At 57.5% G+C, this 13,449-nt stretch overlaps 1 protein-coding gene across 2 annotated transcripts; it reads left to right on the plus strand.

Moving 5' to 3' along the window:
- The first annotated feature begins 608 nt into the window (after positions 1-608).
- Positions 609-10,696, plus strand: CD1H11orf24 (chromosome D1 C11orf24 homolog). Of its 2 annotated transcripts, XM_078433773.2 has the most exons (4): positions 609-775; positions 4,656-5,007; positions 8,046-8,219; positions 9,330-10,696. In XM_078433773.2, exons 2-4 carry the CDS (start codon positions 4,656-4,658, stop codon positions 10,412-10,414), a joined length of 1,611 nt encoding a protein of 536 aa, XP_078289899.2. In that variant the 5' UTR covers positions 609-775; the 3' UTR covers positions 10,415-10,696. The 2 variants fall into 2 exon arrangements, with proteins under 2 accessions (XP_078289899.2, XP_078289900.2); XM_078433774.2 differs by lacking the exon at positions 4,656-5,007.
- Positions 10,697-13,449: the final 2,753 nt, after the last annotated feature.

Below are 13,449 nucleotides of genomic sequence, written 5' to 3' on the forward strand. Positions count from 1 at the left end.
GAGGTCAAGTCCTATTCACTTTCCTTTACACTCCATTTTGCCCCATTGTGATCCCGCGTCTTACAGTTGCAGAACATTTTGTGAGTCTCAGTTTCTGCATCTGTAAAATGGGAAAACAGTGCTCGTCGGAAACTTAAGTCAATGAACTTGCAGGTAAATCACTGAACCAAGCCGGGGTCTTGGCACGTTGTAAGTGCTCAAAGCACAGTAGCCACCATCCCCACTCTTCATTACTATTTGGACCCTCCAGCGCCCATCACCAGGGGCTGGACCAAGTATGAGGGAGGAGGGCAGAGCTGCGGGTCACCCCTAGGGCTCGGGGCCCTGCGTGTCGTCGGGGTACGTCCGAGCGTCCCTTGCCCCGACCCAGCACCCACCGCCGGGCAGCCGAGGGTAAGCACCACCACTTCCGCCGGCCACCCGTCCGAAATAGCCGCTTCCAGCCGCTTCCGGCTGCGAGCACTGCGGAGCCCGAGCCGCCCCGCGGTGGGCGGGGTCTACGAGCAGCCACGCCCCTGGCTTCCGGCTCACTTCCGGCTGCGCCTGGCACCACCCGGCCGCTCAGGGCTCCTGCCGAGACTGCCCCGCCCTCCCGGGCCCGCCTCTAGTGACGTCAGTTCCGGGGCGGTCCGGGCGGGGCCCGAGCTAGGGCTGCTGCCCCGAGCAGTCCTGGCTCGCGGGCGCTGCTCCGCTGCCGGCCACGTCTCCACGCCGGGCCGCGGGCACTTCCCCGCCGTCCGACGGCCGCCCGGCCGCCGCAGGCCTGCCGCGCCGGGTAAGGGGCCCGCGCCTCCGTCCGGGGAGCTGTTGTCACGGCTCCCTGGACCGGCTTGCGCCTGGGAGAGGGAGGTGGGGGCAGGAGGAGGCTTGAATCGGGGCACGCGAGGCAGGAGGGTGACAGAGAAAAGATCAGTGGGGGCACAGGGGCAAGACGAGAGGACTGGAGGTGAGGAATAGCGGAGAAGAAGGAACGGAAGGAGCCCGTTGGGGACCGAGACTCAGAATGGGCACGGATGCGGGTCCGAGAGGCTGGAGGGAGGAGGAGGGCTGCAGGGAGCAGGGGGATCCCAAATCGGAGAAGAGGCCCGGGTAGTTCGAGTTCGGGAGCGGAGGATGGGAGAGTTGGAACACTCCTGTATGTTCAGAGAACTCAAAGGTCTTCCCGGGGCAAGGCTGGGCCGCAGGAGGTGTTGCCCTCAAAGAAAGAGTTGGCCTTTTAGGTGACCCAGGCCCTCTACCTGGGAGGGGGTTGTGCATTTCCATCTGCTTGCCTGCCTGCCTCCCCCATGTGAGCCTGGTGGCTGCTTTCTGTGAGCCGTCAACTATCCGGCTGATAGGAGGGGATCAGCATCCACATGGCTTGCCATAAGACATAAACATCGTGCTTAGAAATCTGCCTATGCCAACGTGCAGTTATTTTTACCCCCTGGAGGAAGCATCTCTGAAATTTCAATAAAATCGGTGAGGAAAGTATTTAAAATATGGGTTCCCACTTATATGCCGGACTTGCCTAGCGGACAAAGGAATGTCAAATTAGCCCACACCGCCGACAAAAATTAGCCTGTGATCCAGCGTTTAGCCGTGATACCAAAGCTTACAGAAACCTGGAAGCAAGCATTGTGATTAAGATGATACCCACTTCTGCAGGTTTCCATCTGCCACGCAGACACATCCGTTAGACCACAGGGCACTGTCTATATACACAAAACCACAAACCTGTGTTCCTTGGGTTCTGAGACCAAAGTTCAGCCAGGTGACGTGTCAGGATTAGGTATCTGTAGTTTGCCCTATATTTGCTGCTGCATTTCCTGCTCCTTGGTATATACAGCTTCTCCAGCCTGGAGTGGGGGCCCAGGTCACGTGGCTGCTGATAAATATCACGAGTGATGGAATGTGGGGGTAACACTGCCCAGTCCCTTACTGAGCCTAAGGATTACTTGTGCCGGATATTGGGAACCTGACTAAGGCCAGAAAAAGGAGTTCAGCAGTTTGGAGTCTGAGTCCGTGTAACTTGTACGCAGCGCTCAGCATATGATAAACAGCTTCATAAAAGAGTTTAAAAAAAAAAAAAATCAAGCCAAGGTTGGGAGCACAAGAATTCAGAGACAGGGCGTATTGGGAGGCATCACGAGATCGTGGACCAGAAAAGGATCAGGAAATCGACACCTATGGCCACAGCCTGGGGGTGCCTTTCTAACGGGGGTGTTTCCTCTCTCAAGGGGTGCTGCCCCTTCCCTGCAGCACTTGCGGGGAGCTGATCGCTGAGAAAGAGGAAGTCCCGGCACCAGCCTAACACCTGTCTTTCCCTCTTCAGGCCTTCCGCTTAATAATAACTTCATTCTTGTTTATTCTCTTATTGCTGCAGGGGTCTCTTTCCTTTCCATCTATCGTAGTCTGAGACCTTGGGCGACCCAGTCTCCCTGCACCGTAAGAATAACTGGCCCGACCCTCGTTTAAGGCTTACTGAAGCCTTTGCGGGACAGACTATCGTTTTAAATCTTGTTAATGCTTTGTCCATTGTGAGTCACCTTATAAAGATGAGCGCAGGTCCCCACACACAGATCGTGACATTGAGAATATGCTGTTGGAAAGTGGAGGCAGGACCATTCCAGAGAGATGAAGTCACGACCCAACGAGGGCTTATTCTTGACTCCAGTACAGCAGCCAATTCCCATTTCTGTGGGAGTGATCACCAGCCCCTCCGGCTGGGAGTGAATAAGCGCTGATGGTATCCCGTAGAAGTTTCCTGAGAAACTTGTGGTGTTTCCTGACATGGCCTTAGAAAAACGTTCCATATGTGCACCCACCTTTGTGTTTGTAACTGTGCGTGTGATCGTACACGTATCCACATGTGGCAGCATGCGTGCACGTGTGTGCCTGTGGGTGTGTGCGGCTGGGTACGCACGTGGCTGTGTGCACACACGAGGGTGCGTGTGGCTGTGTGTGTGCACTTGTGAGCGTTCGTAGTAGGGAGTGGGCCCGTGGGGGTCCTCACGCGTCACCACCTACTAATATCTGCCACTTTAGGAGGTGATGAGCTGTTTCTTAATCTCCTGAGTCTATATTAAATATTCACCAATGAGATGATTTCCATTTGTGCTGTTAATATCTCTGCATTACCACTGTACTCCTGATTCTTCTAAAGTTTGGAAGATGGAGTTCCTGATATGTAAATCACGGAGTTTCTCTAAATTATTAAAATCTGTATGTGAAACTGTTCGGTAGGATTACTCTGTGCCTTTCTGCCTAATAGTTCAAAGTACTTGAAGAAAATCAGGCATTGGTTCCTTTGGTTGGAGCCTTTCAGAAATGTTTTCCAAAAGCAATACATGCTGGTGTTAAGAAAAAAAAAAGACATATATATGCAGTAGAAAATGAGAATCACCAGGAAATTCATTCCCCTGGCATAACCACTTTATTAATGTTCCAGTGTAAATCTCTCTAGACCCCTTAACAAATGTCTTTTTTAAATAAAAATAGCATCAGAGCGCCTGGGGGGCTCAGTCGGTTAAGAGGCCGACTTTGGCTCAGGTCATGATCTCATAGTTCATGGGTTTGAGCCCCACATCAGGCTGTGTGCTGACAGCTCAGAGCCTGGAGCCTGCTTCGGATTCTGTGTCTCCCACTCTCTCTGCCCCTCTCCTGCTTGCACTCTCTCTTCTTCAAAAATAAATAAACATTAAAAAAAATTTTAAGGGGCACCTGGGTGGCTCAGTGGGTTAAGCATCCGACTTCAGCTCAGGTCATGAGCTCACAGTTTGTGGGTTCGAGCCCCGCATCAGGCTCTGTGCTGACAGGTCAGAGCCTGGAGCCTGCTTCGGATTCTGTGTCTCCCTCTCTCTCTATCCTTCCCCTGCTTGCACTCTGTCTCTCTCCCTCTCTCAAAAATAAATAAATAAAAATAGCATCATGGTGACCTGCTTTTTTCATTTAATGATACATGCTGCACATATTCCTATGTCAATAAATAGAAAGTTGTATCTTTTTTAAGATTTTATTTTTTAAGCAATCTCTACACCCAGCGTGGGGCTTGAACTCACAACCCCGAGATCAAGAGCCGCACGCTTCACCAACTGAGCCAGCCAGGCCCCCCGAAAGTAGTATATTTTGAACAGCCACCATAGTATTTGATATGTGGATGGGACCAAATCTGACGTAAGCATTCCAGTTGTTTTGCTGTCATAAATAACAGTGCGGTGAACATCTGTTTAGATCTCCATCTTTAAACACCCATCCAGTGGCTTCCTTTGAAGAAATTCTAGCAGTAGAAAGTGCTACATCAGAAGTCCTGACATTGAGGCACCTGAGTGGCTCGGACGGTTAAGCATCCCACTTCGGCTCAGGTCACGAGCTCACGGTTCGTGGGTTCGAGCCCCACATTGGGCTCTGTGCTGACAGCTCGGAGCCCGGAGCCTGCTTCGGATTCTGTGTCTCCCTCTCTCTCTGCTCCTCCCCATTCATGCTTTGTCTCTGTCTCTCAAAAATGAATACGTGTTAAAAAAAATTTTTTTTAAGTCCTGACATCGAAAGTTTTGACACACACTGTCATTTTCCCAGTATAATGATCTATTTAACACTATTTCAGTGTCCCCTTCCTCCCTGGGTTTTCCCCCTGTGCTTCTCCTAAGGAGTGTTTACTGTTTTTCCAACCCTAGATGCGTCTGCTAGCAGACTGGGGCACCTGCCCACGTCGCCCATGTGCCCCAGAGCATGCCACGGCCTGGGGGTGTGCCTCCTCGCTGCTCTCGCGCCCCGCACAGCCAGACCTCGGCCGGCGAGCGCACGGTGCCAAGCCCGCAGCTCTCCACGGAGGAAGATGGCCCAGCCCGGGAGCACGCCCTGAGCGGCTGCCTCTAGTGAGTGTCCACGGCCCTGCCCGCAAGGCCACCTGCCTGGTGTCGGGACGGCGAGCCCGGAGGGGGCCCCGAGAGGGCTTTACCACGGAGTGGGAAAAGGAAGAGAGCAAAAGGGAAAGACAGCGAAGCCCCGAGGGGGGCCTGTTCGCAGGTGCGTCACCGTCAGAGGGCCCGCCTTCTGAGGTAGCCCACGAGGGGGGTCCGGGAGCAGGGGTGGACAGGAGGGCCTGGGAGCACGTGGTCCTCTGTGGCCCTCTCCTGTTCTTGTGACCCAGATGCCAGATACCACAGGAGGTTTTCTCTTGGCCTTGGGTCAGAATAGCAAAATGCTTGGGGGAACCCCTCTTTGGGGGGGGGTGCTGCCCCTCCCCGATGCCGGGGGTGGAGGAGGAGCCCGCTCACAGCAGGGGCCCTGGGAGGAGCCGCCTGGAGGCTGTCCCCAGACCGGGAGCAAGACTGTCCCGTCTGTTCTGCGTGAGGAACCAAAAGAGAAGGAGGAAATCTGTTTCGGCACAGCAGATCAGTCCCTCCCTCCCTTAGCTGGATTATCAGCCCTGAAGTTCACTGAAACGCTAGTGTAGGGTTGTTGGCAGACTTTGGCCCGCGGGCGAAGTCTGCCGGCTGCCTGTTCTTGTGCATAAAGTTTTATCGGGACGCAGCCGCGCCCGGCGTTTACTCACGGTCCACAGCTGCCCTTGTGCTACAGCAGCAGACTTGAGTCTCTGAGACAGAGCCCGCGTGGCCCGCAGAATCTAAAACATTTGCCATCCGGCTCTTTACTGACAAAGTTTGCCGAGCCTGCCCTAGAGATCGGTAGCGAGGGGGACAACAGAACATTCAGGAAGCCCCGGTCACAGCACCCCACCGCAGCAGACCCCCGACCCAGGCCTCACACAGGGAGCGTGCTGGACTCAGCAGTGGGAGATTTCAGATGCATTCAGTAGACGTAACTGGCCAAAGAAAGAGCCATTTAAATACATTTATTTAGCGAGAGCCCAGCTGCGTGGCCTCAGCTCATGGGGGAGTGTGAGTTCTTTGTTCCCGAAACCTTCCAGTTTCAATTCTTGCCTCTCATGATGTTGTGATTTTCGTCTGATTCTTCTCTCCCCACCCTACCCCCACTTGTTTCTGTCAGAACAAAGAATGCCTTTTGCATTCTAGAAAACAGATGCAAATCTGTGGTTTGTAGGGCTAAGTCCTCTCAACCTGGGAGCTACCAGGAGCCCTCATGGACAGTTTTGGATGGAGGGTGCAACTTGAAGCTAGAAGAAAGCTGGGGACTCTCGCAAAGGGGTGAGAAGCATCGAGGAATGAGCCAGCCTTCCCGAAGAGTTTGTCCTCGACAGACTTTCCCAGTCACAGGGCGGTTTCACAATAGTCTCCCAGATCACGGGAGGCAGAAAGCCACCCTGTGGCCACACACCCCTTCGTGGCGCACAGGGGCCGTGTTGCGTAGCCCCCGGCAAGGCTAGAAGTGCTTGCTGGGGCAGAATGATGCCCGGCGCTGGGTCACAACCTGCAGGGATTTCACAAGTCCAGCGCGGGTGGGGCCATCGGGGAGAGGCAGCAGGGCCAGACTTTGAAGGCCACCTTGGCCATGGTAGTGAACTTCGGGGTTATCCGGGGATATTATGGGGTTTAAGCAGTGGAGGCAGGGTCACCTTTGTGGGTTACAAGGATCTCTCTGGAAGCTGTGGGGTGGCAGCGAATCGGGGCCAGGATAGAGACGCTGAAGGGGATTCATCCGTGACTCAGGGCCAGTGGGAGGACAGTGAGCCTGCCCCGCTCCCCAGGGGCCAGCCTGGTTATGGGGCCACGGAGCACAGTGAGTAGCATCCGTGCTGGGTGAGGAGTTGATCAGGGCGTTTTCACATGACCCAAGGGCTGCCTTCCGGGACGTTCTGTCGCGGCTCAAGAACGTCATGGTGAGGGCCAGTGGAAAGACCAAAGGCCTTGGGTGTCTTCGGGCAGGACTGATTTTGGAGGTTCCCTCAGGAGCCCCAGGCTCATTGCCCGCCCTGCAGCACCCAGCATGCCTGGGTTCTGTTTGCCCCGTGTCCAGATCAAGTGTTCAGTCATGGGACCAACCTCAGGCCTGCAGGGGCTCCCCTGCAAATCCCAACTGCCCGGTGGTAGGCTGCCAATCTCTGGGCTGATCCTAGGTCTCTTGGCTTCTGGCCTTGCTGCTCCCACTCACCTCCCCTGCCCCTGCCCCTTCTCCACCACGTGGATCCCATCCGTCTTTCAGAACATGGCCCACGTGTCCCTTTCCCAGAAGCCTTCCCTGGCCATGCCCCTCCCCCCAGCAGAACTCCGGGCCTCCACACAGAGGACCAGCCTCCAACTTACATGTCAAGGCCTTCCCGTGTGCCATCACCTGCCTGCTTCCCAGCACTGAATCACACCTCTGCTTTTTACTTGCAGTGACCTCTTTTCTGTGTCTCCTACTGTATGGCGGGCTCCCTGAAGGAAAGAGTTGTCCGGCTTTCATCTTTTTGTTCTAAGTGCACTGCTCGGCACATGAGCGGGCACTCAGAAGATTGGATGAATGGATGAGTGGATGGATGATGGAGAGATGGAGTGGCTGGTGAATGGGTTGATGGATGGATGGATGGATGCGGTAGTAGGTGGACAGACAGGTGGATGGATGTTGGCTGGATAGACTGATGGATGGGTGGGTGGATAATAGATGGATGAACGAATGGCACATGATGGTTAGATAGACGAATGGGTGATGGCTGGCTGGCTAGCTAAATGATATCTCCCATGTGAAGGGTGTGGTCAGCCATCGTGGGGTGCACAGAAGTGTGTTGGGGCTGATATGTGATCTTGGCCAATCTTGGTGATCGACAGGCCTTGGCCCTGTGAGCATGGTCAGGTCTTGACCCTCTGTCTACTCCTCTTTCACACCAGGAACTCTGGGTGGGAGAACGGGCACTTGGGAGGTTGAGACACAGAGTGAAGCTGGGTCAAGGAGTGCTTTGAGCCTGTCAAATACAGGCACCGGGCGGATCACTAGACCACCATGGTTGAGACGCATCTCAGGCTCCCTGGGTGCCAGGCCCTGGTGGGAAGACTCGGCTCAGTATGCGGACCTTCCAGAACCCTCCATGGCAGGCACAGGCCCATGCCCCATGTCCCAGGTGAGGCTGTGCGTTACTGACCAGACGCCTTCTTTCTTGACCACAGATCCTTCAGCCCGGCAGCAGGGAATTGTTAGCAGCCTGAGGAGTGGCCAGCTGGGAACCTCAGGGACCGCCCAGCCTTGCTCCTGGCTCACCCACAAGATGTGGACAGCCCTTGTGCTCGTTTGGATTTCCTCCTTGTCCTTATCTGAAAGCAAAGCTCCATCCCAGGATCTACGTAAGTGAGAAAGCCGTGTGATTGCTAGTCAGGCCTGCAGTGGTCCCAAAGCACCCTGAGCCCAAGGGACGTGTGCAAGCCTAGGCCAGCGAGTCAGGAGCCCCGGGGCCACCCAGGTGCTAGGCCGGGGAGGGCCATCAGGCCAAGCTTCTCTGGGGCCAGCTTGAGTAGAAAGTCCCCAGGGGACTGACCTCTGAGCCCTGAGAGGGTCGTCTGCTTGGCCCTGCAAAATTTCTCCTGTAAACCTGATCCTGGGACCAACCTCAGGCCTGCAGGGGCTCCCCTGCAAATCCCAACTGCCCGGTGGTAGCCTGCCAACAGGCTGTATTCCTCTGTATGAACAGAGGAATTCGTCTGTTCATACATCAAATATTTCATTACACTCCTGCTCCGTGCGAGGCACCGTTCATCTCCAGGAATTCCTGCCGCAAATCCTTTCATAAAGCCAAGAATTCTTTCATGGTGTGACCATCCGGGCCGTGGTTTGTCTGCTTTGTAAACCTGGGTGTGTGTTTGATGCGTTTTGTTAATGGTCAATCACGCCTCTGAGGTGAGACTTTCACTCTGTCTGATGTTTCGGGAATTGGATCAGAGAGGGAAGCTCTTAGCCCTTCGATGGGCTCAGGGTTCAGAGGGAAGGGAGTTTTCACGTCAGAGTGGCGAGCGCCTCTCCGGTGGGCGGCAGGCTCGATGTGTGCGGGAGGAGATGGGAGGGGAACGTGCTCCCACGTCCCCTCCTTTATTTCGCTGCACCGTGGGGTCAGCCCCCACCGGCCAGGCCAGTGGGCCAGAAATTAAGACGCTCCCTGATGGGGCGCCTGGGGGGGCTCAGTTGGTTGAGCGTCCGGCTTCAGCTCAGGTCATGATCTCGCGGTTTGTGAGTTCGAGCCCCGCATGGGGCTCTGTGCTGACGGCTCGGAGCCTGGAGCCTGCTTCGGATTTGGTGTCTCCCTCTCTCTCTGCCCCTCCCCTGCTCATGCTCTGTCTCTCTCTGTCTCAAAAATAAATAAAAACATTAAAAAAAATTAAAAAAAAAAGACGCTCCCTGAATAATCCACCTGCCCAGGATGGAAAGTGACTGTATCTTTTTCTCCCTTTTCTGACTTTAAGGGCACCTAGTCTTTAGCCAGACAGCTAATTCATCCAAGAATGCCTCGGTGACGGCGGCTGTAAGAGTCCTTAATGACACGTCTGGAACGATGACCATGCTGACGCCTCCTGTCACACTGACCACAGGGACTCTGGGGGCGGACCCCAGCTCTCCTGCAGTCACAGCAGGGAGCACATTCAGGACAGACACAGCTGGCCCGGCAGCCTCCGGAGGACCCTCACCAGCTTCGGCGGCGTCGACATGGCGGACCCCGTCCTCCGCGACCGCTCCCGGCACAGCCCCCGCGCCGACCCCGAGTGTCAGCCCGCTGCCAAGAACGACGGCGCCCGCGACGTCGGCCACCGTTGCTCGGACCACAGCTGGCACCACAGCGAATGCCAGCGCCCCGACAGGCACGCGCGGCCCCCCCGTAGCCAGCCCCGCGCCCCCCGCGAGTCCCCACGCGCTTGACATGTCCACAGGAGGCCCCGCCGTCCGGGCGTCGACGGCCCGGCCCGGGGCTGGCACGACAAGTGGGCCCACGCCCACCCTCGCCGACACAACCCCAGAGCCCACCCGCCCATCCACGGCTCCCGTGGCTCCCGTGTCCACCACAGCAGTGACCGCCACCAAGGCCCAGGCCCGGGAGCCGGCGGCCAGCACGCCGCCGGTGCCGGCCCCTGACTCCGCCCCCACCCCCAAGGTGGAGGCCACGGCCCCCACGACGCGGCCAGGCCACGCGCCGTCCACCCAGGGAGCTGCGGGCCCAGACACGCCCCGGACGCCGGAGCAGGTGCGGCCCGAAACCCCTCCTGGTACCGCGTCCACCGCCCCGACACCCGCGAGCTCGGGGGGCTCCCAGGTGCCAGCCTCGGCCCCGTGCCCGCTTAGCACGCAGGGCCCGTACCTGGTGGTCACCACCCGGCCCCTTCCCCAGGCCCTGGTGAACAAAAGTTTCCTGCTGGCGGTGCTCTTGCTCGGGGTGACCCTCTTCATCGTAGTCTTGGTTCTGCTGGGCCTGCAAGCCTACGAGAGCTACAGGAAGAAGGAGTACACGCAGGTAGACTATCTGATCAACGGGATGTACGCGGACTCCGAGATGTGAGGGGCCGGGAGGCGGAGCCCGCCCCTCCTCCCGTCTTGCCTCCGAGACCAAATCAAGTGCTTCCAGATTCTTTTGGTGCAATTAGGACGAGTGCCGGACGCTTAAGCATATCTACTTGCTGTCGGACTGACTCCACGAGCCCTCGAGAGTTGCTTTGTTCATATTTATTTTTGTAAACAATCATGTCAACGGAGCGGGCAGTGGCCCCGCCACGGGCAGGCCTGGCAGAGCCCCGGTGGGGATCCTCACCAGAATTAAAGCAACGACTGCTTTCCATTCAGACCTGTGTCTCCCCGTTTGTGGACGTCGTGTCCCGTCCACCGCTGCGCCCGGCCGGGCCGGGGCCGGGGGCGAGGGGTGGGGGGCCTTGCTGGGATGCACCTGACGGGACTCGTGTTCGTCAACGTCGACTGCACCATCGGCCCGGGGGTCTGCTGTGTCTGTGCTGCTTCCTGGGGCTTCGCTCTGATGCCCGACCCTGCCCCGCGCTCGGTGGGGGGAGCCCCAGCCCATCTCTGGCACCCCGTGGAGGCAGAGCCTTTTTCACAGACGCCCCTTTTCTGAACCGTGCCGTGGCGCAAGCTTAGAGCCTCACGTCAAACACACGTGAGCTCCACAGTGTGGCCGGGTCGGCCTGCACCTGCTCGACCCCCAGGCCTCAGGGCTCCCAGGGCCCTCTCCCCTGAGCAGGAGGACGTCCCTGGGCTCCCCTATCCCGCACAGCCCTCAGAGCCAACACTAAGCGCCCGTCGGGCCAGCCGCTGCCCTCGTGCCTAATGCGCTAACCCATTTATCCCCCACCTCAACCCCAAGAGAAGCAGCGCGATCCCCATTTTAAAGGTGGGGCCACTGAGGCACGGAGGAGGGGGAGGCATACTCGCACACCGAGGGCCAGATTCAGGGTGTGACCCAGCGACTCACCTGCCCAGGTTGAGGGTGGCCTCGGGCCTTTCTCGGCCTACCTGCCCAAGACAGTGAGAGCAGTAAAGCTGTGTTCCCAGACCAAGCGTGCAGCTCCTGTGTGACTTGGAGCAAGTGTGGAATATTCTGGAACTCAGCTCCTCCATCTGTGAAATGGGGAGACATAGAATAATCTGTTGTGGGCCCAGGGCTGTGGGGCCTGGCTCTAGTGGGGGAGGGGAGTCAATGCTTGCTTCTAAGTGCTCTGAACCCTAAAGAAGAGACCATTTAAAAAAAATTTTTTTAATGTTTATTTATTTTTGAGAGAGAGAAAGAGAAAGACAAAGTGTGGGCGGGGGAGGGGCAGAAAGAGAGGGAGACACAGAATCCCAAGCAGGCTCCAGGCTCCGAGCTGTCAGCGCAGAGCCCGACGCGGGGCTCGAACTCACGAACCACGAGATCATGACCTGAGCTGAAGTCGGACGCTCAACCAGCTGAGCCACCCAGGCGCCCCTAAGATTTTATTTTTAAGTGATCTCCACACCCAACGTGGGGCTCGAACATACAACCCCGAGATCGGGAGTCACGTGCTCCACCGACTTGCCCACGTATCCTTACGAACGGGCCCCTGCGGCCGCTGCCTTGCCTGGGTCCCCCCACCAACTGCCCGCCCCGCTCCAGCCGTCGTCCATCCTGCAGCCAGGGGTCCCTCAACACCCAAACGTGACCACACCTTTCCCTGCCAATGTGCCTCCCCAAGATAAAGGCCCAGCTGCTCTGCCTGGCACTCCAGACCAAGGCAAACCCTTCTGGGGGGTCCTGGCCAAGCAGAGCATGAGGGAAAGGGCCGTCTCAAGACAGCTCACGGGAGGCAGAGACCGTCCAAATCTGGGGGGGGGGGCACGGGTTTGGGTCCCACGCTAGCCCCCCGCCTTGGAGGCCACCAGACTGCAGTGAGCCAGGCAGCCATTCCTGGCCTGCTCGAAAGACCCACAGATACCTGATAAATACCTCAATCAGGTATTTATGGAGCACCCACTGTTTGCCAACCAACTGGAGATTCAGGGATGAATTCACCTGCCCTGCCCACGGGAGCTCAGAGTGTGATGTGTGAGAGTGAGGAAAGCAAGGAGGCAAGAGGTGGACACACAGAGGAGGCCCCCGACCCCCCCCCCCCCCGGAAGGGCAGAGAAGGCTGCCTGGCAGAGGGGACTCAGAGACTCTCTTCCTGGCTCTTTGCTCTGGTGGCAGGGGCTGTGGCTGGTTCGGTGCCCGGAGCAGCACTGACACGAAGGAGCAGGGTCCCTGTTTGAGAGTCCGAATGAAGGCCGGGGTGCAGTGAAAATCAGATTCGGGGTTTGGCCCCCATGGGGTCTCTCCTCCCTCCAGTGAGGAGACCAAGGTGTGGGAGGGCCAAGTGGCTTGCCCAAGACCACCCTCCAAGCAAGTGGCAGGACGGGATTCGCTGGGGGAGCACAGGCAGCTGGGGCGCCCAAGGCAGGCAGCTGGCCCGTCTCCTCTGGAGGCACCCCTGCGTGCCCAAGCCAGCGAGGTCCAAGGGCTCCCCCTGGCGGCCACCCCTCCCTCCCTCACCCTGGGTGCTGGTCCTGGCCGCGCGCAGCCCCCCCAGCTTCCCCAGGGCCGGGGATCCCGCCAGCCTAGCTCTCCCTGCACCGGAAGCCTTCCTGGTGACCCCGCACGGACGAACTCTCGCCCCCGCATGCTCCCAGACCGGGGTGTCGTACTGTGGGACACCGTTCTCGGTGCAATTCTGTCATCTGTGCCTGTAACGGTCTCCCCCCACCCCCAGAAGGAAGCCAGGAGTTCAGGGAGAGTGCAGCAACCTCGCGCACAGACCCTTGTGCCTCCAGCCCAGAAGCAGCCAGCGGGGCCGCTGAGCAAGCCATCCGTGTCCCCGCTCAGCCACAATTTTTATATCTACAGAACCTCTCTCGGCTTCAAAATCGGACCAGTGTCCGTGCGGCACAGGGACGGATAACAGCTAATATTTTTTGAGCACTTACTGCATACCAAGACAGTTGAGTGGTAGCTATCATCTCATTTAATTAACTCAGACTACGGTCTTCGTGCCCCTGACCCCCCCCCCCGCCCCCCCAACTCATGCTCCAAAGCGG

This window comes from Panthera onca, chromosome D1 (assembly GCF_046562875.1).
Source record: "Panthera onca isolate mPanOnc1 chromosome D1, mPanOnc1 haplotype 2, whole genome shotgun sequence".
NCBI classification, from domain to species: Eukaryota; Metazoa; Chordata; class Mammalia; order Carnivora; family Felidae; genus Panthera; species Panthera onca.